This window comes from Entelurus aequoreus, linkage group LG18 (genome assembly GCF_033978785.1).
Source record: "Entelurus aequoreus isolate RoL-2023_Sb linkage group LG18, RoL_Eaeq_v1.1, whole genome shotgun sequence".
Taxonomy (NCBI): Eukaryota; Metazoa; Chordata; class Actinopteri; order Syngnathiformes; family Syngnathidae; genus Entelurus; species Entelurus aequoreus.
Genome location: NC_084748.1, coordinates 14,184,233 through 14,208,940, shown reverse-complemented (window position 1 = coordinate 14,208,940; position 24,708 = coordinate 14,184,233). Strand labels below are relative to the sequence as shown.

General features: G+C 38.7%; 1 protein-coding gene across 2 annotated transcripts in view; it reads right to left on the bottom strand.

Moving 5' to 3' along the window:
• The window catches only part of ttyh3b (tweety family member 3b), a 68,103-nt gene that overhangs the window by 21,416 nt on the left and 21,979 nt on the right, over nucleotides 1–24,708 (bottom strand). For both annotated transcript variants that reach the window (XM_062026572.1, XM_062026571.1), the window contains exons 4-11: nucleotides 15,042–15,153; nucleotides 14,755–14,975; nucleotides 14,592–14,687; nucleotides 11,884–11,956; nucleotides 11,715–11,790; nucleotides 4,675–4,730; nucleotides 4,514–4,606; nucleotides 100–192 (exon numbers count right to left, since the gene is read on the bottom strand). In XM_062026572.1, coding sequence (XP_061882556.1) covers nucleotides 100–192; nucleotides 4,514–4,606; nucleotides 4,675–4,730; nucleotides 11,715–11,790; nucleotides 11,884–11,956; nucleotides 14,592–14,687; nucleotides 14,755–14,975; nucleotides 15,042–15,153 — 820 coding nt within the window. The remainder of the gene's footprint in view (nucleotides 1–99; nucleotides 193–4,513; nucleotides 4,607–4,674; nucleotides 4,731–11,714; nucleotides 11,791–11,883; nucleotides 11,957–14,591; nucleotides 14,688–14,754; nucleotides 14,976–15,041; nucleotides 15,154–24,708) is intronic.

The window sequence follows — 24,708 nt, the reverse complement described above, 5'->3', positions numbered from 1 at the left end:
GTGATGACCACGGCGATGACCACGGTGATGACCACGGTGATGACCACGGTGATGACCACGGCGTGAGATTTCCGGAGCGTCCCTGGCCGAGTGACTCACCATGTGCAGGCTGCGACAGTCCACCAGCGCCGTCAGCTGGTGGAGGCCCACCTCGGTGGAGTTCAGCACGAACTGGATCTGCTCCAGAGTCCCCTGCACGGACAAACAGGAGGTCACACGTAGTCCCTGAACACACCATTAGGGTTGTACGGTACACCGGTATTAGTATAGTACCGCGATACTAATGAATCATATTCGGTACCATACCGCATCTAAAAAGTCGTCGTCACGTTCGTGTCATTGCTGGTTTTACGAGCAGAGGAGCATGTTCGGCAGTGCACAATCACAGAGTACTTACAAGCTTACACAGCGTGTAGACCAGGGATGTCCAAAGTTTGCGGCCCGCAGGTAATTTTTTAACGGCCCCACGGCACATTCTAAAAATACGATTAAAAAAAATAAAATACATAAAAAGTGGTATAAAAGAGTAAACAGGTGACAATAAAATGTTGCTATGTTGACTCTAATAACACTAAGCTGTCATGCAGGCTGTTTCTTTCTTTAAAACATAATAATGAATGAAAAACAATGTTATTATGAATTATTGACCTATTCAAGGCTCCAATTAGGTCACATTAAATATTCCACTTTGAGATATTTTTGGGGGAAAATGTTACATATTTTGTGTTTGCTATATAAAAAACGATGTGTTTTTTTTTAAAGAAGGGCCTAAAATGAACAAACAAGGAACATAATAAACAACAATACAAGTTATAATTGACGGATAGATCTGAAGTTGATCTCGAGACTATTGTGTTAACAGTTTTTTTTTTAAATTAAGATTTATTTTTTAACACTTTACTGAGCAGGACCCTTTTGGATCCCCAATAATTTTAGTGGGACTTTTTTTTTTTTTTTTAAGTGTCATTGCTCAAAAAATAATAATAAATTAAAATCAATGTTGTTATGAGTTATGTTATGAGCTCCAATTATTATATAATCTGAAATGTTCCACTTTAAAATTTTATTGGGGGAAAATATTTCATATTTTGTGTTTTTTCCATAAAAAACTGGGTTTTCTTTGACAAAAAGGGCATACAACTTAAATCTTTAAAAAAAAACGTTATATTGACGGATATACCTAATGTTGATCTAGATATTTAAACTTTGAATAATAATAATAATAATAATAATACAAAATAATGACTTTTTTTTTTTTTTTTTTAACCTAAACCCTTTGGAGTCCCCGGTATCAAGCCTTAGTGGGGGCCTAAATGTATATTTTTTTATACATATATTGTATTGGTTTTTAAAATAAAAAATATCAAAATGGCCCCCGCTTGCTTTGATTTTTCAGTGTGCGGTTTGGACACCCCTGGTGTAGACAGAAAAGGGAGAACAAAAGCATTTTGGCTTAAAAACTAACGATAAAGGTGAAGTTATAACACTGAAACGCCCTGAGGAAGAGGTGCTTTAAGACAGTGGTCCCCAACCACCGGTCCAGGGACCGGTACCGGTCCGTGACGCATTTGCTACATTAATTGATTTATAAACTACCGCATTTTCTTCGAATTAACATTCGCCTGTCCCACTAAACACACCAATAATCTTGTTAATAGATGTATTGTTACGGCTCAGACTCCTGCCAACGCCGCTCATCCGTCTGTGCGGGCGTTTCCTCTCCGCTGCGGGCGCACCTCCGCACAGCTGCAGGAGATCTGTAATCAGCGCACCTGCCTGGGATGAACGAGCTGTCTTCATAAGCTCGCACAACCTGCCATGCGGCGCCGGAGTATAGTCTTCTGTTGGCGTACAGCAGGGGTCACCAACTTTTTTGAAACCAAGAGCTACTTCTTGGGTAGTGATTAATGCGAAGGGCTACCAGTTTGATACACACTTAAATAAATTGCCAGAAATAGCCAATTTGCTCAATTTACCTTTAACTCTATGTTATTATTAATAATTAATGATATTTACACTTAATTGAACGGTTTAAAAGAGGAGAAAACACGAAAAAAATGACAATTACATTTTGAAACATAGTTAATCTTCAATTTCGACTCTTTAAAATTCAAAATTCAACCGAAAAAAAGAAGAGAAAAACTAGCTAATTCGAATCTTTTTGAAAAAATAAAAAAAAAGAATTTATGGAACATCATTAGTAATTTTTCCTGATTAAGATTAATTTTAGAATTTTGATGACATGTTTTAAATATGTTAAAATCCAATCTGCACTTTGTTAGAATATATAACAAATTGGACCAAGCTATATTTCTAACAAAGACAAATCATTATTTCTTCTAGATTTTCCAGAACAAAAATTTTTAAAGAAATTCAAAAGACTCTGAAATAAGATTTAAATTTGATTCTACAGATTTTCTAGATTTGCCAGAATTTTTTTTTTTTAATTTTAATCATAATAAGTTATAAGAAATATTTCACAAATATTCTTTGTCGAAAAAACAGAAGCTAAAATGAAGAATTAAATTAAAATGTATTTATTATTCTTTACAATAAAAACAATTAATTTACTTGAACATTGATTTAAATTGTCAGGAAAGAAGAGGAAGGAATTTAAAAGGTAAAAAGGTATATGTGTTTAAAAATCCTAAAATCATTTTAAAGGTTGTATTTTTTCTCTAAAATTGTCTTTCTGAAAGTTATAAGAAGCCAAGTAAAAAAATTAATGAATTTATTTAAACAAGTGAAGACCAAGTCTTTAAAATATTTTCTTGGATTTTCAAATTCTATTTGAGTTTTGTCTCTCTTAGAATTAAAAATGTCGGGCAAAGCGAGACCAGCTTGCTAGTAAATAAATACAATTTAAAAAATAGAGGCAGCTCACTGGTAAGTGCTGCTATTAGAGCTATTTTTAGAAAAGGCCAGCGGGCTACTCATCTGGTCCTTACGGGCTACCTGGTGCCCGCGGGCACCGCGTTGGTGACCCCTGGCGTACAGTAAGCGACCATCCTGCTTGATGCAATCCTGCTCCCACTGTGTTTTGCCCATGTCCCCGCAGTACCCTCCGTCGCCTGGGAAGTGAGCTGTGCGTCTCACTTTTCCCCGTTTCTCCCTCTGGACTCTTCCCTGGCTTTGGACTCTGACCTGTAGACTTCTCTCTCCCCTGGACTTCCTCGTATCTCGTTCGACATTTACGGTAACACTCAACAGCTAATCTACAACACATATCCTTACACCATACACACTCTTGGATTTTGTCACACTTCATTTCCTTAGTTAGTATATTTAGCGTTGTTTGATTATTATTATATATATGGTCTATATATATATATAATAAATACATAAAGCTATACCTTCCCCTGGTGTCAGTTGCCGTCACCTCCCTCTGCACACCCATAACATGTATATTACAGCTCTTTTGTTATAGTACATGGGACAATGCATATTAATGGACATATAAAATGGCAAAGGCAAATTTTTCATGCCCAATTTTTTGCTGTTTTTATCTGCCACACGTAGAAAGCTGGTCTGTGAAAATAATGCATTCCGGTACATTAAAACCGGTCCATGGTGGAAAAAATGGTTGGGTAAGCCTGCTTTAAGACATGGCTAGCTAGCTAGCAGCTAAAGTCCAGCCCCGGTCGGCAGTGTTTTAGATACTTCTAAATCACTAATCCTCGCCTCCATGGCGACAAATAAAGTAAGTTTCTTACAAGTATCATTATCACTGGAGAACGAGGAATAGCTAAACATGCTTCACTACACACCGTAGCTCATCGGCATCAAAATGTAAACAAACGCCATGGGTGGATCTACACCTGACATCCACTGTAATGATACCAAGTACAGGAGCGTATCTAGTCGATGATACTATTATTGCGTCGATATTTTTTGGCATCACAACATTTTCTTTCGTTTTTTTAAAATTTAGGAAATACGTCCCTGGACTGAGGACTTTGAATATGACAAATGTATGATCCTGTAACTACTTGGTGTCGGATTGATACCCAAATTTGTGGTATCATCCAAAACTAATGTAAAGTATCAAACAACAGAATAATAAGTGATTATTACATTTCAACAGAAGTGTAGATAGAACATGTTGAAACGGAAAATAAGCAGATATTAACAGTAAATGAACAACTAGGTTAATAATCGATTTTTACAGCTTGTCCTTAATAATGTTGACAAAATAATAGAATGGAAAATGACAATATGTTACTGCATATGTCAGCATCTAAATTAGGAGCATTTGTTTGTTTACTTACTACTAAAAGACAAGTTGTCTAGTATGTTCACTATTTTATTTAAGGACAAACTTGCAATAAGAAACATATGTTTAATGTACCCTAAGATTTTTTTTTTAAATAAAGCTAATAATGCCATTTTTTGTGCTCCCCTTTATTTAGAAAAATACCGAAAACTATCTCAACAATTTTGGTGCCGGTACCAAAATATTGGTATCGGGACAACACTAGCAGCCATACACACGCACACACACACACACACACACCTTGGTGTTGGCGTAGTCCCGCGTCGCAGACCGCAGCAGCTCGGCCACGTCGTCCTGCATCTCCACCAACGCCTTGTGACTCCCCGACAGCCTCTGCCGGCGCGCACAAACGCGCGTGAACTCACCGTTCATTTCATTTTTGTATTTGTTTTTAACTCTACCTGCTGGAAGGGGTTCACCTGGCCGGGGCTGCACCTCAGGTAGTACTGCAGGACGTCTGGCCACACCAAAAACAACACAAACAAAACCGTCACCTTAACCGGCAAACACAGGGCGGACCTCTTAAAGCACTCCTGTGCAACTTTGACTATCATTCACAATATTTAAGTGAGACAAGAACACATACAGTACAGGCCAGAAGTTTGGACACACCTTCTCCTCATTCAATGCCTTTTCTTTATTTTCATGACTATTTACATTGTAGATTGTCACTGAAGGCATCAAAACTATGAATGAACACATGTGGAGTTATGTACTTAACAAAAAAAAGGTGAAATAACTGAAAACATGTTTTATATTCTAGTTTCTTCAAAATAGCCACCCTTTGCTCTGATTACTGATTTGCACACTCTTGGCATTCTCTCGATGAGCTTCAAGAGGTAGTCACCTGAAAGGGTTTTCACTTCACAGGTGTCATAGTTTTGATGCCTTCAGTGACAATCTACAATGTAAATAGTCATGAAAATAAAGAAAACGCATTGAAATGAGGTGTGTCCAAACTTTTGGCCTGTACTGTATGTTTTTCTTTTTTTATGCATTCTAAGTCATAAAATATGGCAAGTACGAGGTGGCTAACAATGTAGGAGTACCGGTACTGTAGGTTTTTCTTTTTTTATGCATTCTAAGTCATAAAATATGGCAAGTACGAGGTGGCTAACAATCTAGGAGTACCGGTACTGTATGTTTTTCTTTTTTTATGCATTCTAAGTCATAAAATATGGCAAGTACGAGGTGGCTAACAATGTAGGAGTACCGGTACTGTATGTTTTTCTTTTTTTATGCATTCTAAGTCATAAAATATTGCAAGTACGAGGTGGCTAACAATGTAGGAGTACCGGTACTGTATGTTTTTCTTTTTTTATGCATTCTAAGTCATAAAATATGGCAAGTACGAGGTGGCTAACAATGTAGGAGTACCGGTACTGTACGTTTTTCTTTTTTTATGCATTGTAAGTCATAAAATATGGCAAGTACGAGGTGGCTAACAATGTAGGGGTACCGGTACTGTATGTTTTTCTTTTTTTATGCATTCTAAGTCATAAAATATGGCAAGTACGAGGTGGCTAACAATGTAGGAGTACCGGTACTGTATGTTTTTCTTTTTTTATGCATTTTAAGTCATAAAATATGGCAAGTACGAGGTGGCTAACAATGTAGGAGTACCGGTACTGTATGTTTTTCTTTTTTTATGCATTCTAAGTCATAAAATATGGCAAGTACAAGGTGGCTAACAATGTAGGAGTACCGGTACTGTATGTTTTTCTATTTTTATGCATTCTAAGTCATAAAATATGGCAAGTACGAGGTGGCTAACAATGTAGGAGTACCGGTACTGTATGTTTTTATTTTTTTATGCATTCTATGTCATAAAATATGGCAAGTACGAGGTGGCTAACAATGTAGGAGTACCGGTACTGTATGTTTTTCTTTTTTTATGCATTCTAAGTCATAAAATATGGCAAGTACGAGGTGGCTAACAATGTAGGAGTACCGGTACTGTATGTTTTTCTTTTTTTATGCATTCTAAGTCATAAAATATGGCAAGTACGAGGTGGCTAACAATGTAGGAGTACCGGTACTGTACGTTTTTCTTTTTTTATGCATTCTAAGTCATAAAATATGGCAAGTACGAGGTGGCTAACAATGTAGGAGTACCGGTACTGTACGTTTTTCTTTTTTTATGCATTCTAAGTCATAAAATATGGCAAGTACGAGGTGGCTAACAATGTAGGAGTACCGGTACTGTACGTTTTTCTTTTTTTATGCATTCTAAGTCATAAAATATGGCAAGTACGAGGTGGCTAACAATCTAGGAGTACCGGTACTGTACGTTTTTCTTTTTTTATGCATTCTAAGTCATAAAATATGGCAAGTACGAGGTGGCTAACAATGTAGGAGTACCGGTACTGTACGTTTTTCTTTTTTTATGCATTTTAAGTCATAAAATATGGCAAGTACGAGGTGGCTAACAATGTAGGAGTACCGGTACTGTATGTTTTTCTTTTTTTATGCATTTTAAGTCATAAAATATGGCAAGTACGAGGTGGCTAACAATGTAGGAGTACCGGTACTGTATGTTTTTCTTTTTTTATGCATTTTAAGTCATAAAATATGGCAAGTACGAGGTGGCTAACAATCTAGGAGTACCGGTACTGTACGTTTTTCTTTTTTTATGCATTCTAAGTCATAAAATATGGCAAGTACGAGGTGGCTAACAATCTAGGAGTACCGGTACTGTATGTTTTTCTTTTTTTATGCATTTTAAGTCATAAAATATGGCAAGTACGAGGTGGCTAACAATGTAGGAGTACCGGTACTGTATGTTTTTCTTTTTTTATGCATTTTAAGTCATAAAATATGGCAAGTACGAGGTGGCTAACAATGTAGGAGTACCGGTACTGTATGTTTTTCTTTTTTTATGCATTCTAAGTCATAAAATATGGCAAGTACGAGGTGGCTAACAATGTAGGAGTACCGGTACTGTATGTTTTTCTTTTTTATGCATTCTAAGTCATAAAATATGGCAAGTACGAGGTGGCTAACAATGTAGGAGTACCGGTACTGTATGTTTTTCTTTTTTATGCATTCTAAGTCATAAAATATGGCAAGTACGAGGTGGCTAACAATGTAGGAGTACCGGTACTGTATGTTTTTCTTTTTTTATGCATTCTAAGTCATAAAATATGGCAAGTACGAGGTGGCTAACAATGTAGGAGTACCGGTACTGTACGTTTTTCTTTTTTTATGCATTCTAAGTCATAAAATATGGCAAGTACGAGGTGGCTAACAATGTAGGAGTACCGGTACTGTACGTTTTTCTATTTTTATGCATTCGAAGTCATAAAATATGGCAAGTACGAGGTGGCTAACAATGTAGGAGTACCGGTACTGTATGTTTTTCTTTTTTTATGCATTCTAAGTCATAAAATATGGCAAGTACGAGGTGGCTAACAATGTAGGAGTACCGGTACTGTATGTTTTTCTTTTTTTATGCATTCTAAGTCATAAAATATGGCAAGTACGAGGTGGCTAACAATGTAGGAGTACCGGTACTGTACGTTTTTCTTTTTTTATGCATTCTAAGTCATAAAATATGGCAAGTATGAGGTGGCTAACAATGTAGGAGTACCGGTACTGTACGTTTTTCTTTTTTTATGCATTCTAAGTCATAAAATATGGCAAGTACGAGGTGGCTAACAATGTAGGAGTACCGGTACTGTACGTTTTTCTTTTTTTATGCATTCTAAGTCATAAAATATGGCAAGTACGAGGTGGCTAACAATGTAGGAGTACCGGTACTGTATGTTTTTCTTTTTTTATGCATTCTAAGTCATAAAATATGGCAAGTACGAGGTGGCTAACAATGTAGGAGTACCGGTACTGTATGTTTTTCTTTTTTTATGCATTCTAAGTCATAAAATATGGCAAGTACGAGGTGGCTAACAATGTAGGAGTACCGGTACTGTATGTTTTTCTTTTTTTATGCATTCGAAGTCATAAAATATGGCAAGTACGAGGTGGCAAACAATGTAGGAGTACCGGTACTGTATGTTTTTCTTTTTTTATGCATTCTAAGTCATAAAATATGGCAAGTACGAGGTGGCTAACAATGTAGGAGTACCGGTACTGTATGTTTTTCTTTTTTTATGCATTCTAAGTCATAAAATATGGCAAGTACGAGGTGGCTAACAATGTAGGAGTACCGGTACTGTATGTTTTTCTTTTTTTATGCATTCTAAGTCATAAAATATGGCAAGTACGAGGTGGCTAACAATGTAGGCGTACCGGTACTGTATGTTTTTCTTTTTTTATGCATTCTAAGTCATAAAATATGGCAAGTACGAGGTGGCTAACAATGTAGGAGTACCGGTACTGTATGTTTTTCTTTTTTTATGCATTCTAAGTCATAAAATATGGCAAGTACGAGGTGGCTAACAATGTAGGAGTACCGGTACTGTATGTTTTTCTTTTTTTATGCATTCTAAGTCATAAAATATGGCAAGTACGAGGTGGCTAACAATGTAGGAGTACCGGTACTGTATGTTTTTCTTTTTTTATGCATTCTAAGTCATAAAATATGGCAAGTACGAGGTGGCTAACAATGTAGGAGTACCGGTACTGTATGTTTTTCTTTTTTTATGCATTCTAAGTCATAAAATATGGCAAGTACGAGGTGGCTAACAATGTAGGAGTACCGGTACTGTATGTTTTTCTTTTTTTATGCATTCTAAGTCATAAAATATGGCAAGTACGAGGTGGCTAACAATCTAGGAGTACCGGTACTGTATGTTTTTCTTTTTTTATGCATTCTAAGTCATAAAATATTGCAAGTACGAGGTGGCTAACAATCTAGGAGTACCGGTACTGTACGTTTTTCTTTTTTTATGCATTCTAAGTCATAAAATATGGCAAGTACGAGGTGGCTAACAATCTAGGAGTACCGGTACTGTACGTTTTTCTTTTTTTATGCATTCTAAGTCATAAAATATGGCAAGTACGAGGTGGCTAACAATCTAGGAGTACCGGTACTGTACGTTTTTCTTTTTTTATGCATTCTAAGTCATAAAATATGGCAAGTACGAGGTGGCTAACAATGTAGGTGTACCGGTACTGTACGTTTTTCTTTTTTTATGCATTCTAAGTCATAAAATATGGCAAGTACGAGGTGGCTAACAATGTAGGAGTACCGGTACTGTATGTTTTTCTTTTTTTATGCATTCTAAGTCACAAAATATGGCAAGTACGAGGTGGCTAACAATGTAGGAGTACCGGTACTGTATGTTTTTCTTTTTTTATGCATTCTAAGTCATAAAATATGGCAAGTACGAGGTGGCTAAAAATGTAGGAGTACCGGTACTGTATGTTTTTCTTTTTTTATGCATTCTAAGTCATAAAATATGGCAAGTACGAGGTGGCTAACAATGTAGGAGTACTCTATTATGCCCAGGTCATGTTTATGATGTTTAGTTTGGTATTATTATCCTTAGTTAAGTTCAAGTTAAAGTACCCAGTACCCAGGTTTGGCTGTACCTATAAAATTAGCTAAAAAAGCTAGCCAACTAACGATAGCATGCTAACAGGTGGCAATCGTCAAGTAACAAAATATTTGACGCTGAGGTGTATACCTGCAAAATGTGCACACACTAAAAAAGCTATCGTGCTAATATCAAAATGCTAACGATCGTGCCGTTACAAAATGAGCTACACCCCTGCTTTCAAGGCTACAAAACCTTCAGGTTTGAACTTTAGAGGTTAAACTGAACCGTTTTTTTGTTCGTGTGTGTGTGTGTGTGTGTGTGTGTGTGTGTGTGTGTGTGTGTGTGTGTGTGTGTGTGTGTGTGTGTGTGTGTGTGTGTGTGTGTGTGTGTGTGTGTGTGTGTGTGTGTGTGTGTGTGTGTGTGTGTGTGTGTGTGTGTGTGTGTTGCACAGGAAACATCTGCGCTCTGCGGCAGACAGTCAGAGCGGAAAGGAGTGAGAGACAACAGATCTAATTAAAAGATGAAGTAAGAGGAGGAGGGCTTAAAAAAAAAAGAGCAAATGGAATAAGATAGAAAGAAAAAAAGTCACATGATGCGCTTTTGTTTCGTGAGAGTGCAGGTTTGCTGCAGGCGGCCGAGAGACTGAGCGGATACCAGAGTGTCAGTCAAACACAATCCCCCCAATGCACACACACACACACACACACACACACACACACACACACACACACACACACACACACACACACATTCTTGTATTTGTTACCTTCTTGGGACCTCCGAATAATGCCTGTCTCTTCAGGACCACCCTTTCTAGATACATGAAGATTTGTATTTACAACATTAATTAATGTTACGTTATATTTACATTATAAAAAAGCTTGTTGTGAAAAATGAGTTGGAATTTCACAAGAAAAAGGTCACAATTTCCACAAGAAAAACGTAGAATTTTGGCAGTATTTTAATAGAAGTCGTGATTTTACTCAACGCAAGTGAAAGTGTTGCAAGCAAAACTGAACATTTGCGCAATATTATGAGAAAAGTTGTAATTTTACTCAATAACAGAAAAAAAATAATAATAATCAAAATGTTGGCAATTTTATAAAAAGAGTCGTAATTTTACTCGACGAAAGTCACAATTTTATAAGACAACTGTCAAATGTTGGCGATATTGTAATAATAATCGGAATTTCACTTGGCAAGGTTATGACAAAAGTCATAATTTCACTCAAAAAACATCACTGTTTTACAAGAACAACCAAAAAATCGGCAATATTGTGATAAAAGTCAGAATTTTATATGACAAATGTCACCATTTTGCACTAAAAAGTAATAATTCACATGAAAAAGTAATAATTTTACGAGAAAATATTGCAATATTACAGAAACAAAAAGAACATGATAAATTGTTCCCACTTTTATAAGAAAAAAGTTGATACATTGTGAAAAAAAGACTGCTTTTAGTTCATTTATTTTGGGGGGGAATTTTTTTGTTTGTAATTGGTTTTTAATCTTCATTATTTACTTCAATTTATTACAGTATGTCTCTATATACATATTTATTTATTTTTTTAAAAATAATTTTGGCCAAAGGGGGCGCATTTAAATTTCTTACACACACTTGTTATTACACATGTTGGCCAGAGGCGGAGCACTTCAAATTTTTACACACACTTGTTATTTCATATGTTGACCAGAGGGGGAGCACTTTTAAAACAGACATTTGAAAAATCCCTCCTTTTTGGGACCGCCCTCACTTTGATAGATTTCACCACCAGGGGGTGCAAATGAGACATTCTCTATTAGATGCAATGGTTTTCTGTATTGGGACCATGACTTATGTCCTAACTTGTTCACACCTCCTCATATGGAAGGTACTTTTCCTTGTTGCTGTCTCAAGAAGGGCAGAAATACAAGAACACACACACACACAGGTTTCCTAAAAATAAAAGTGACTTGTCAGGGTGGGCGTGATCTCCTAACTCAGCATCTTGACCGCTAACCTTGATTGATGACGGCGTTCTCCTTGGTCGCCCGGGCGATGTAGGCGTCGGGCGAATCGCAGAAGTCGCTGGTCGACTGTGAAGGCGCACACACACGCACGTCAGAGGGAAGGAGATTACATCACCGCCAAGCCAGGCAGCTCTGCGACGTTGCCATGGTTACACTTACCGCAGCGACAGCCAGTTCCAGGCCCAGAGACCCCCAGCTGACGACGAGTGTCAGCACCCCCAGCAGACACACGCTGCAGGAGCACACAAGACATGGCTGCTTATGAAATATTAGTTGCTTCTCCAAAATAACATTTTAGACTCAATGTACAAAAACATTTGTGCGGGAACATAGGTATAAATATAATAAAAAATATATAAATACAGTCTTCTACTCCTGTAGCTTTGTGTGACAACATGCACTCGTACTGACAACCACACCACATGGTGGCGCTGTCTTCAAACCACATCGTTGTGATCGACTTGAATTTTCTCACACGGCTTAACGCATTTTTCCACCGAGGGCCGCAGACTAAAAAGTGAAAGAATGTGCTCGGTCGGGCTGCAAAAATGAGTCCACATAATGATAATAAAAAAAGATATACTGTATTGATAAGGTGTGAGGGGGCGTGAGATACAGTCTGGTGTGCAGTGGGAGATTATCTAATTTCACCTATTTGGGGTGAAAAATATTGTTTGCAAACCAGTAATTCTAGTCTGCAAATGATGTGTTGTTGTTGAGTGTCGGTGCTGTCTAGAGCTCGGCAGAGTAACCGTGTAATACTCTTCCATATCAGTAGGTGGCAGCCGGTAGCTAATTTCTTTGTAGATGTCGGAAACAGCGGGAGGCAGCGTGCAGGTAAAAAGGTATATAATGCTTAAACAAAAAATAAACAAAAGGTGAGTGCCCCTAAGAAAAGGCATTGAAATATAGGGAAGGCTACGCGGAACGAAACTAAAACTGAACTGACTATAAAGTCAACAAAAACAGAATGCTGGACGACAGCAAAGACTTACTGCGGAGCAAAGACGACGTCCACAATGTACATCCGAACATGACACGACAATGGACAATGTCCCCACGAAGAAGGATAAAAACAAAGTGGATGCGGGAAATATCGCTCAAAGGAAGACATGAAACAGGAAAATACCAAAAAAAGAGAAAAAGCCACCAAAATAGGAGCGCAAGACAAGAACTAAAACACTACACACAGGAAAACAGCAAAATAAGTCAGGGCGTGATGTGACAGGTGGTGACAGTACACCTACTTTGAGACGAGAGCTATAGTGATGCTTGGTTATGGTTTAAAGCAGACCTGGGCATTCTGCGGCCCGCGGGCCACATCCGGCCCTTTGTGCGTCCCTGTCCGGCCCGCGTGAGGCCAATCATAAATTACAAAATACATTTTAAAAAGTATCAATGTCGAGTGTGCAATACAACAGTGCTGCTTTTGTTTTGAAAAGCGTTATTTGTATTACTTCCGTGTGGACGTATGCGCAATTGTGAGTGAATGTGAACAGCTGCAATCACAAATTACAAAATAAAGTTGAAAAAACATCTATGTCGTGTGTGCTGCTTTTATTTTGAAAAGTGTTATTTATGGCCGTATGTCCGTGTGTAACCTGTGAGTGAAGGTGCACATGCAGCGACAAGTGATGCACGTTTTACACCCGAGACGCTAAAAAGAGAAAAGTTGATGACGAATGGCGTGTTTTCAACAAGACATGGACTGCCAAGCAACGTTCCCTCTAAGGTGCGTGCCTGCGCAATTGTGCACTGCTCAAGCGTCCTCTGCGCACAGCAAATATATGCCGCGCACCAAATCAAACCCATCTGAATTCTAAACAAAATAAACACATTTATTCTGTGTAATTTTGCAATGCAACTCTGAGTGACAGTGACAACAAGCGGCCCTAACGGTGTTCGTCAACACCGTTCAATTGAACACCGTTCAATTATTGTAACGTCTATCGAGATGCTTCGAGGCCAGGAATTATATCGATCACTTTATTGAGCAAAACTGTTTATATTGGGCCATAACCACACCAAAAACATGAGTAAAACACTTCTATCTCGAAAAACTAGTCATTTTCTGCCGTACAAACCAGGCCAAAACCAACTTGTCATCTGTCACCAACACGCATGTGCGTTTATGGCCACACAAAAAGTCGGACAACTCAAACACCACACAAAGTTACACTATGACTCCTCAGTCATACGTGTGCTTATTCTACTGTCATTTATTATTAATGGTAATTTATTGATATTAATCATGGAATGCTGTTACTAGAGAAAGTTACAGGAATGCACACTTCATCCTATGCTTACATTTCATTGTGCAACATGAGGATGTTTAAGGGGAACTAAATGTGATCTCTGAAAGGGGTACAAATGATTTCCAAAGCAGTGCTTTTGGTATAAAGTTAAGTTAGGTTAAATGAAAGTATTATTATTATTTATTAATTATTATTATTATTATTAGTATTATTATTTATCTTACGGTATATATCAAAAATAATTTTGAGCAAAATTTAATTGAAATATTGTCGATGTGGCCCTCCAGCAGTGCTCGGGTTGCTCATGCGGCCCCCGATAAAATTTAATTGCCCACCCCTGGTTTAAAGTCATATCCAACAATTGCGACAACGACTTTTTACTATCAACTGAGTTTCGTTTTTGAATTATTTCTGCTGGTGGTGTGCCTCCGGATTTTTTCAACGCAAAAAATGTGCATTGGCTCAAAAAAGGTTGAAAAACACTGTTATAGAGCATTTTCACAACCTACAGGGGGCGCCACATGTGGGGAAAAATGTTGTCAGGTGCATGCCAGTGCAACAGGTGGCGCTACAACCTAACTTTTTATACACTGTGTTAGTGTGGACACTTACCCGATCAGAGTCCCCCGAGAGTTCCGGATCAGGCCAAAGAGCACCAGGAGACAAATGAGGACATCGAACAGCAGCAAGCCGAGGTAACCCAACCACCTGTGAGGACAGGTGTACAGTTTTTACCGTGATCCACAAACCCAATAAAGTCACGCGTGATCCTAACCTGTAGAAGTCAAAAGCCTCCGTCTGGCTGGCCATGTCCTCCAGAGAAACCTGCGTGTTGGTCCAGAAAGGGATGTCCACCATCAGCTTCACCAGCTCGTCCAGCTGTCCCTGCAGCTTCTGGACCACGGACAGGTAGTCCGTCTGCTCCTTGTAGGCCGTCTCCAGCTGGACCAGGTTCTCCTCCACCGTCTGGTTGAGCGCCAGAGCGCTGTCCGACACCTGCGGGGAAAACTTTTTAATCGGCGGATTCGCGTCGACGCGTCTTTCTCGTCGCCCGCCGCTCACCAGTTTCTCGATCCCGGACACGGTGCGGTTGGCGTGGCGCAGGGAGTAGGCCAGGCGGCTGGCGCCATCGCTCGACTCCCCGTTTCCGTAGAAACCCACCGCGATGCCGGCGCTAAGCGGGAGAAGAAGAAAACGTGTTACAGCACAAAATGCATATGACCTTATATGGTGTTGCTGTGGATCCTGGGGCGAGTAAGGGTGACTACCAATAATTTTACTCGACGAAAGTCACAATTTTATAAGACAACTGTCAAATGTTGGCGATATTGTAATAATAATCGGAATTTCACTTGGCAAGGTTATGACAAAAGTCATAATTTCACTCAAAAAACATCACTGTTTTACAAGAACAACCAAAAAATCGGCAATATTGTGATAAAAGTCAGAATTTTATATGACAAATGTCACCATTTTGCAGTAAAAAGTAATAATTCACATGAAAAAGTAATAATTTTACGAGAAAATATTGCAATATTACAGAAACAAAAAGAATATGATAAATTGTTCCCACTTTTATAAGAAAAAAGTTGACACATTGTGAAAAAAAGACTGCTTTTAGTTCATTTATTTTGGGGGGAATTTTTTTGTTTGTAATTGTTTTTCAATCTTCATTATTTACTTCAATTTATTACAGTATGTCTCTATATACATATTTATTTATTTTTTTTAAAATAATTTTGGCCAAAGGGGGCGCATTTAAATTTCTTACACACACTTATTATTACACATGTTGGCCAGAGGGGGAGCACTTCAAATTTTTACACACACTTGTTATTTCATATGTTGACCAGAGGGGGAGCACTTTTAAAACAGACATTTGAAAAATCCCTCCTTTTTGGGACCGCCCTCACTTTGATAGATTTCACCACCAGGGGTGCAAATGAGACATTCTCTATTAGATGCAATGGTTTTCTGTATTGGGACCATGACTTATGTCCTAACTTGAAGAAGAAAACGTGTTACAGCACAAAATGCATATGACCTTATATGGTGTTGCTGTGGATCCTGGGGCGAGTAAGGGTGACTACCAGGAATGAATCCCGGTCTACATAATAATTGGGTCAACAGACCGCACGTAATGTACTCCATCTGCAGCTGTGCCTTTCACACAATACACGAGCTAAACAAAATCCCAAACCTGGCGTGTCCAAAGTCCAGCTCATCTCGGCATGTTCTGGAAACAATACGAATTCCTGGCCCTCAGGAGTCAATAGGTGGGCTTCACCCTGCATACTCAAGGTGTCTCAATAGTCGGGCAACAATAATAATCACCATTAAATACATGATTGTTTATTCATTTGAAAATACAAGTGGGGGGGAGCGTGGCCTGCGGACCTGCAGCGAAGCGGGATGTGACAGGACCGGCTTTGAGATCAGCGACAGGTGCGTAGACGACCCAGCTGAGAGTGTTTGTCCGATCACCTGTCGCTCTGTTAAAGGCAGCAGTTGGGAAGGAGAGGAGAGAGTTGTTGTTGATGGTGGAACAGAAAAACGAGCACGAACGAGAGTGCGAGCGAGACGGAGAGAAAGGACTGAAAAGAACATTTATTGCAAAATAAATCATTGTTAAGAAAGATGAACGAGGCTGTCATGTACGTCATTGGTGGTCCAAGGAACCCCCGAGGAACGAGACCTCCACAAGTATTTATTGTACCACCAAAACTTAACTTTAAATCTACTTCAGAAGTGTCAAATGTACGGCTCGAGGGCCGCATCAGGCCCGCGAACAGGTTTTATCCGGCCCGCGGGATGAGTTTGCTAAGTATAAAAATTAACCTGAAATTTTTTAATGAAAGAAAATGTTCTAAATGTGTCCACTGGATGTCGCAATAGCAATTATTTGTATCTTTGTAGATGATGTACATATGTATGTATGTATATATATAAAAAAATCTCCTTCTCACCCCGGTGGGGTGGCATCTGTGTCATCCTCAAGCTCGGGTCCTCTACCAGAGGCCTGGGAGTTTGAGGGTTCTGCGCAGTATCTTGGCTGTTCCTAGGACTGTGCTCTTCTGGACTGAGGCTTCAGATGTTGTTCCTGGGATCTGATGTAGCCACTCTCCCAGTTTGGGGCACCCCCACTACCACGGGGACCACGCTAGCCTTGACCTTCCACATCCGTTCCAGCTGCTCTTTCAACCCTTGGTACTTCTTAACTTTCTCTTGTTCCTTCTTCCTGATGTTGGCGTCAGCTGGGATTGCCACATCTATCACCACCACCCTTTTTTTGCTCTTTGTCCACCACCATTATGTCTGGTAGGTTAGCCAGAAGCTGTTTGTCAGTCTGGAAGCTGAAGTCCCACAGAACCTTGGCCCTGTTGTTCTCAGCCACCTTCTGTGGTATGGCCAATTAATATATATATATATATATATATATATATATATATATATATATATATATATATATATATATATATATATATATATATATATATATATATATATATATATATATATATATATATATATATATATATATATACTACCGTTCAAAATTTTGGGGTCACATTGAAATGTCCTTATTTTTGAAGGAAAAGCACTGTACTTTTTAATGAAGATAACTTTAAACTAGTCTTAACTTTAAAGAAATACACTCTATACATTGCTAATGTGGTAAATGACTATTCTAGCTGCAAATGTCTGGTTTTTGGTGCAATATCTACATAGGTGTATAGAGGCCCATTTCCAGCAACTATCACACCAGTGTTCTAATGGTACAATGTGTTTGCTCATTGGCTCAGAAGGCTAATTGATGATTAGAAAACCCTTGTGCAATCATGTTCACACATCTGAAAACAGTTTAGCTCGATACAGAAGCTACAAAACTTACCTTCCTTTGAGCAGATTGAGTTTCTGGAGCATCACATTTGTGGGGTCAATTAAACGCTCAAAATGGCCAGAAAAAGAGAACTTTCATCTGAAACTCGACAGTCTATTTTTGTTCTTAGAAATGAAGGCTACTCCACAAAATTGTTTGGGTGACCCCAAACTTTTGAACGGTAGTGTATGTATGTATATATATGTATATATATGTATATGTGTATATATATATATATATATATATATATATATATATATATATATATATATATATATATATATATATATATATGTGCAAAATAAACCACATGATGTTAGTACATCATGATCAAACTACATAAATAACAATGAAATTTGATTTTGATAAATATTTTTTTATCTTGATAGATTAAAAATTAACACCGAGTTGACTGATGAACATTATCACATCATTTATTCAGAAAATATCAGTAACGACAAATAAAGTATATATACTATTAACCGCAACAGGGAATTGTAAAAAAAAAACAAAAAACACTTTGATTTCAGAATGTGCTTGTTCTATTTTTAAACAAAAAAAAACAATCTGAAGTTCTCTTTATTTTTAAGCTATCATGCCGTGATTTTACCAGTCCAGCCCACTTGGGAGTAGATTTTTCTCCATGTGGCCCCCGGTCTAAAATGAGTTTGACACCCCTGATCTTTAATAAATAAGAAAATCTGGATATACATTAATAACCAATAAACCACCACAAGTAAAATAATAATAGTAATACAAATAAATCTAAATAACAATAGCATTGTAAAAACCAATAACATTCAGTTTTTTTATTCTGTTTTTTACCTTTTACACTTATTTTATAAAAAAAAAAAATGGTGTGGCTTGGGTTAGGGCTTCAGGTTGGTGCTTCATTTTGATACTTTATAAGTTTTATATTATATATAGAGGGAGTTATTGCTATTCTAGCGCTTTATTTATTTATTTATTTATTTATTTTATTACTTTACACAAGTAAAACCAGAAATATGATCAATAATTTACTTTGAAAGACAAAATAAAGCAGGCAATGAAACAATACACCACCTTTCTATTGGTCGATAGAAGCATTAGCGGCTGTTTGGTTGTAGGGAGGAGTTAGCCAACACCGCCATCAAGTGGCCAACTGACATAATAGCTTTAAAATTCCTACACTTTTATCGTTACGTTCAACTTTGTTGGTTGGCTTTGTGTAGCGTCGTGCTGATCGTCTCCATTACGTACATTTACGAGCATGGTGAGAGCAATACATTGTTGGCCATTAGAGTACACCAGTGTGTTTAGTATCTTGTGTGAGTGCGACTGTGGCATAAATCCTCAATTAGAGAAGCACACAATAAGGATGTGGGCATTAACGCTTGATGGTAGTTTATGTAATGAAATGCACTTTTAGGACTCCATCGACGCCTGCGAGACTGCTGCTGCCTTTCATGGCGCTTCACAGTTAATCATCTCTCCCGACGCCCTCCTCTTCCTCGCTCCCTGAGCTGTATGTCGCTGGTTCAATACCCACACACTTGACTAACGGCGTGTGATTGGCAGAAAACACTCACAGGCTTGGTTATGATATTTAAAAAAAAATTAGAACTGTCAAAAAATAACAATCAAAATGTTAGCTTATGTTCTTGATTTTTTAATCTTCTATGACATTATGATATATATATATATATATATATATATATATATATATATATATATATATATATATATATATATATATATATATATATATATACATTTACATATATGAATATACTATACACATATACATACATACATACACATATACATATATACACACACATATACATATATACACATAAACATATATACACACACATATATATACACACATATACATACATACACTTATATATATATATATATATATACACACACACACACATATATATAGACCTATACAAACCCCAAAACCAGTGAAGTTGGCACACTGTGTAATTCGTAAATAAAAACACAATACAATGATTTGCAAATCCTTTTCAACTTATATTCAATTGAATAGACTGCAAGGACAAGATACTTAAAGGCCTACTGAAATGAAATGTTTTTATTTAAACGGGGATAGCAGATCCATTCTATGTGTCATACTTGATCATTTCGCGATATTGCCATATTTTTGCTGAAAGGATTTAGTAGAGAACATCGACGATAAAGTTCGCAACTTTTGTTCGCTGATAAAAAAAAAGCCTTGCCTGTACCGGAAGTAGCGTGACGTCACAAGCTGGAGTGCTGCTCACATTTCCCTATTGTTTACACCAGCAGCGAGAGCGATTCGGACCGAGAAAGCGACGATTACCCCATTAATTTGAGCGAGGATGAAAGATTTGTGGATGAGGAAAGTGAGAGTGAAGGACTATAGTGCAGTGCAGGACGTATCTTTTTTCGCTCTGACCGTAACTTAGGTACAAGGGTTCATCGGATTCCACACTTTCTCCTTTTTCTATTGTGGATCACGGATTTGTATTTTAAACCACCTCGGATACTATATCCTCTTGAAAATGAGAGTCGAGCATGCGAAACGGACATTCACAGTGACTTTTATCTCCACGACAATACATCGGCGAAACACTTTAGCTACGGAGCTAACGTGATAGCATCGGGCTCAAATGCAGATAGAAACAAAATAAATAAACCCCTGACTGGAAGGATAGACAGAAGATCAACAATACTATTAAACCATGGACATGTAAATACACGGTTAATGCTTTCAGCTTGGCGAAGATTAACAATGCTGTTGCTAACGACGCCATTGAAGCTAACTTAGTAACGGGACCTCACAGAGCTATGATAAAAACATTAGCGCGCCACCTACGCCAGCCAGCCCTCATCTGCTCATCAACACCCGTGCTCACCTGCGTTCCAGCGATCGACGGAAGGACGAAGGACTTCACCCGATCATCCGTGCGGTCGGCGGCTAGCGTCGGCTAGCGTCGGCTAGCGTCGGCTAGCGTCGGCTAGCGTCGGCTAGCGTCGGCTAGCGTCGGCTAGCGTCGGCTAGCGTCGGCTAGCGTCGGCTAGCGTCGGCTAGCGCGTCTGCTATCCAAGTCAAAGTCCTCCTGCTTGTGTTGCTGCAGCCAGCCGCTAATACACCGGTCCCACCTACAACTTTCTTCTTTGCAGTCTTCATTGTTCATTAAACAAATTGCAAAAGATTCACCAACACAGATGTCCAGAATACTGTGGAATTTTGAGATGAAAACAGAGCTTTTTGTATTGGATTCAATGGTGTACCAATACTTCCGTTTAACTAGTGACGTCACGCGCATACGTCATCATACAAAGACGTTTTCAACCGGAAGTTTAGCGGGAAATTTAAAATTGCACTTTATAAGTTAACCCGGCCGTATTGGCATGTGTTGCAATGTTAAGATTTCATCATTTATATATAAACTATCAGACTGCGCGGTCGGTAGTAGTGGCTTTCAGTAGGCCTTTAACGTTAGAACTGGAAAACTTTGTTATTTTTTGCAAATATTAGCTCCTTTGGAATTTGATGCCTGCAACATGTTTCAAAAAAGCTGGCGCAAGTGGCAAAAAAGACTGAGAAAGTTGAGGAATGCTCATCAAACACTTATTTGGAACATCCCATAGGCGAACAGGCTAATTGGGAACAGGTGGGTGCCATAATTGGGTATAAAAGCAGCTTCCATGAAATGCTCAGTCATTCATTACAGACCTTCGATCCCTCAGGCGGTACTGCATCAAAAAGCGACATCAGTGTGTAAAGGATATCACCACATGGGCTCAGGAACACTTCAGAAAACCACTGTCAGTAACAACTGTTTGTCGCTATAAGTGCAAGTTAAAACTCTACTATGCAAAGCGAAAGCCATTTATCAACAACACCCAGAAACGCCGCCTGCTTCGCTGGGCCCGAGCTCTTCTAAGATGGACTGATGCAAAGTGGAAAAGTGTTCTGTGGTCTGCCGAGTCCACATTTCAAATTGTTTTTGGAAACTGTGGACGTCGTGTCCTCCGGACCAAAGATGAAAAGAACCATCCGGATTGTTATAGGTGCAAAGTTGAAAAGCCAGCATCTGTGATGGTATGGGGGTGTATTAGTGCCCAAGGCATGGGTAATTTACACATCTGTGAAGGCCCCATTAATGCTGAAAGGTACATACAGGTTTTGGAGCAACATATGTTGCAATCCAAGCAACGTTATCATGGACGCCCCTGCTTATTTCAGCAAGACAATGCCAAGCCACGTGTTACAACAGCGTCCAGAGACCCCGGACTGTTGAACAACTTAAGCTGTACATCAAGCAAGAATGGGAAAGAATTCCACCTGAAAAGCTTCAAAAATTGGTCTCCTCAGTTCCCAAACGTTTACTGAGGGTTGTTAAAAGGAAAGGCCATGTAACACAGTGGTAAAATGCCCCTGTGCCAACTTTTTTGCAATGAGTTGCTGCCATAAAATTCTAAGTTAATGATTATTTGCCAAAAAAATTTTAGTTTCTCAGTTTGAACATTAAATATCTTGTCTTTGCAGTCTATTCAATTGAATATAAGTTGAAAAGGATTTGCAAATGTATTTACGATTTACACAACGTGCCCACTTCACTGATTTTGTAAAAGAAAGCACACTCGTGCAGGTAAAAAGGTATGTAACGCTTAAACCAAAAAATTAACAAAAGGCAAGTCCCGCTAGGAAAAGGCACTGAAGCATAGGGATGGCTATGTAAAGCAAAAGTAAAACTGAACTGGCTACAAAGTCAACAAAAACAGAATGCTGGACAACAGCAAAAACTTACAGCGTGTGGAGCAAAGACGGCGTCCACAAAGCACATCCGTACGTGACATGACAATCAACAATGTCCCCACAAAGAAGGATAGTGTACGCACAACTTAAATAGTCTTGATTGCGAAAACAAAGCAGGTGTGGGCAATAGCACTCAAAGAAAGGCGTGAAGCTGCTACAGGAGAACACCAACAAAACAGGAAGGGTCACCAAAATAACAGCGCAAGACAGGAACTAAAGCACGACACACAGGAAACAACAACAAACTCAAAATAAGGCACGACAACCTTTTTTGCTGGTGGTGTGCCTCCGTATTTTTTTTTATGAAAAAAATGTGCCTTGGCTCAAAAAGGTTGAAAAACACTGCATTAGACGCACCGAGTTATAAGGCGCACTGTCGAGTTTTAAGGGGAAAAAAACGATTTTAAGTGTGCCTTGTAGTCCGTAAAATACGGCAATCAATTGTTTTGTTTGTATTTTTATTGACTAGTCCAACAATTGACTATTCCCCACACACTGCAGCCGCACAGGAAGTCAGCCTTGTGCCAAAAATAGGAAGATGATGTCATGTTTGATAGTGAACAAAGACACACACACACACACACACACACACGTAGCGCAAAGTGAACAAGACATATTATAGCTAACCATGAAATATTTAAACCGACAAAAAAACCCACTCTTAGCACCGAGTCACACACACATTTTCGCCCTGACTGTATAATTCACTTCTCCTCTCCACATCCAATCTGCTTTTGTCTCCATGGCAACCTTTCTAGGCCAGCAAGAGGGCCGAAGAGAGAGAGGAAGAACAAATAGCGGAGAGCGAGTGACGAGAGATGGAGGAGGGGGGGGGGGGTAAAATGGGAGCAAGTGGAGGGCGGTGGGTTGTTGTTGTCAAGACACACAAATGAGGAATTGTGTGTGCTTTCTGTCTGACATGAACAACGACTGGGGTCGTACCGCATGACCACTTCCTGTTTCACTACCCCAGATATTGAACTTTAAAAGAACAAGACGGACTCGACAAGTCACGTGGTATCCGGAAGACGCGATCGGACCGCGCGAAAGAATTGCTTACGTTAGTAACATATTTATACAATATTAATAACGATTAGTAACAGAGAACCAAATTGAACACGGGGTAAATTTTAAAAAAATTATCAAAATGTGTCATGATCTGTGGCCCGGATCATATTTTGTTATGTTCTGTTAGTGTTGGACTTCAATAGTTCCTGTTTTTTGGGCACCCTTGTTTGTTTTAGTTAACATGGTTACTTATTATTTCCACCTGCCCGCTCACCTGCTGCCCGAGCACTAATCAGAGGCATTATTTAAGCCTGCCATCTCTGCATCTTGGGGTTGGTCACCACCACTTCATGACAGAATACTCCAGCCAAATACGAACCCCGCGGAGATTTCTATGCGGTCCCCTTCAAGGTTTCTCATTGTCATCCCATAGGGTTGAGTTTTTTCATGCCCTGATGTGGGATCTGAGCCGAGGATGTCGTAGTGGCTTGTGCAGCCCTACTCGTGATTTAGGGCTATATAAATAAACTTAAATTGATTGATTGATTGATACTTACTACTAAAAGAGAAGTTTTACTATCTTATTTAACCAAAATTATTATTTTAATGCAATAAGAAAGGTATGTTAAATGTAGCATACGCTTTTCTAATGAAATAAAACCAATAATGACATGTTTTGGTGGTCCCCTTTATTTTGATAAGTATCGAAATACATTTTGGTACCGGTACCAAAATATTGGTATCGGGACAACCCTAATCTGTATACCCCCAAATATGTATATTAGGTCATATTTACAGTTGGATGCTACAAAAGCTCTGTGTATGTGTGTGTGTGTGTGTGTGTGTGTGTGTGTGTGTGTGTGTGTGTGTGTGTGTGTGTGTGTGTGTGTGTGTGTGTGTGTGTGTGTGTGTGTGTGTGTTCTTGTATTTCTACCCTTCTTGAGACATCAACAAGGAAAAGTACCTTCCATATGAGGACCAAATTGACTCTGTAACGGTTTTAAAAGTGCTCCCCCTCTGGTCAACATATGAAATAACAA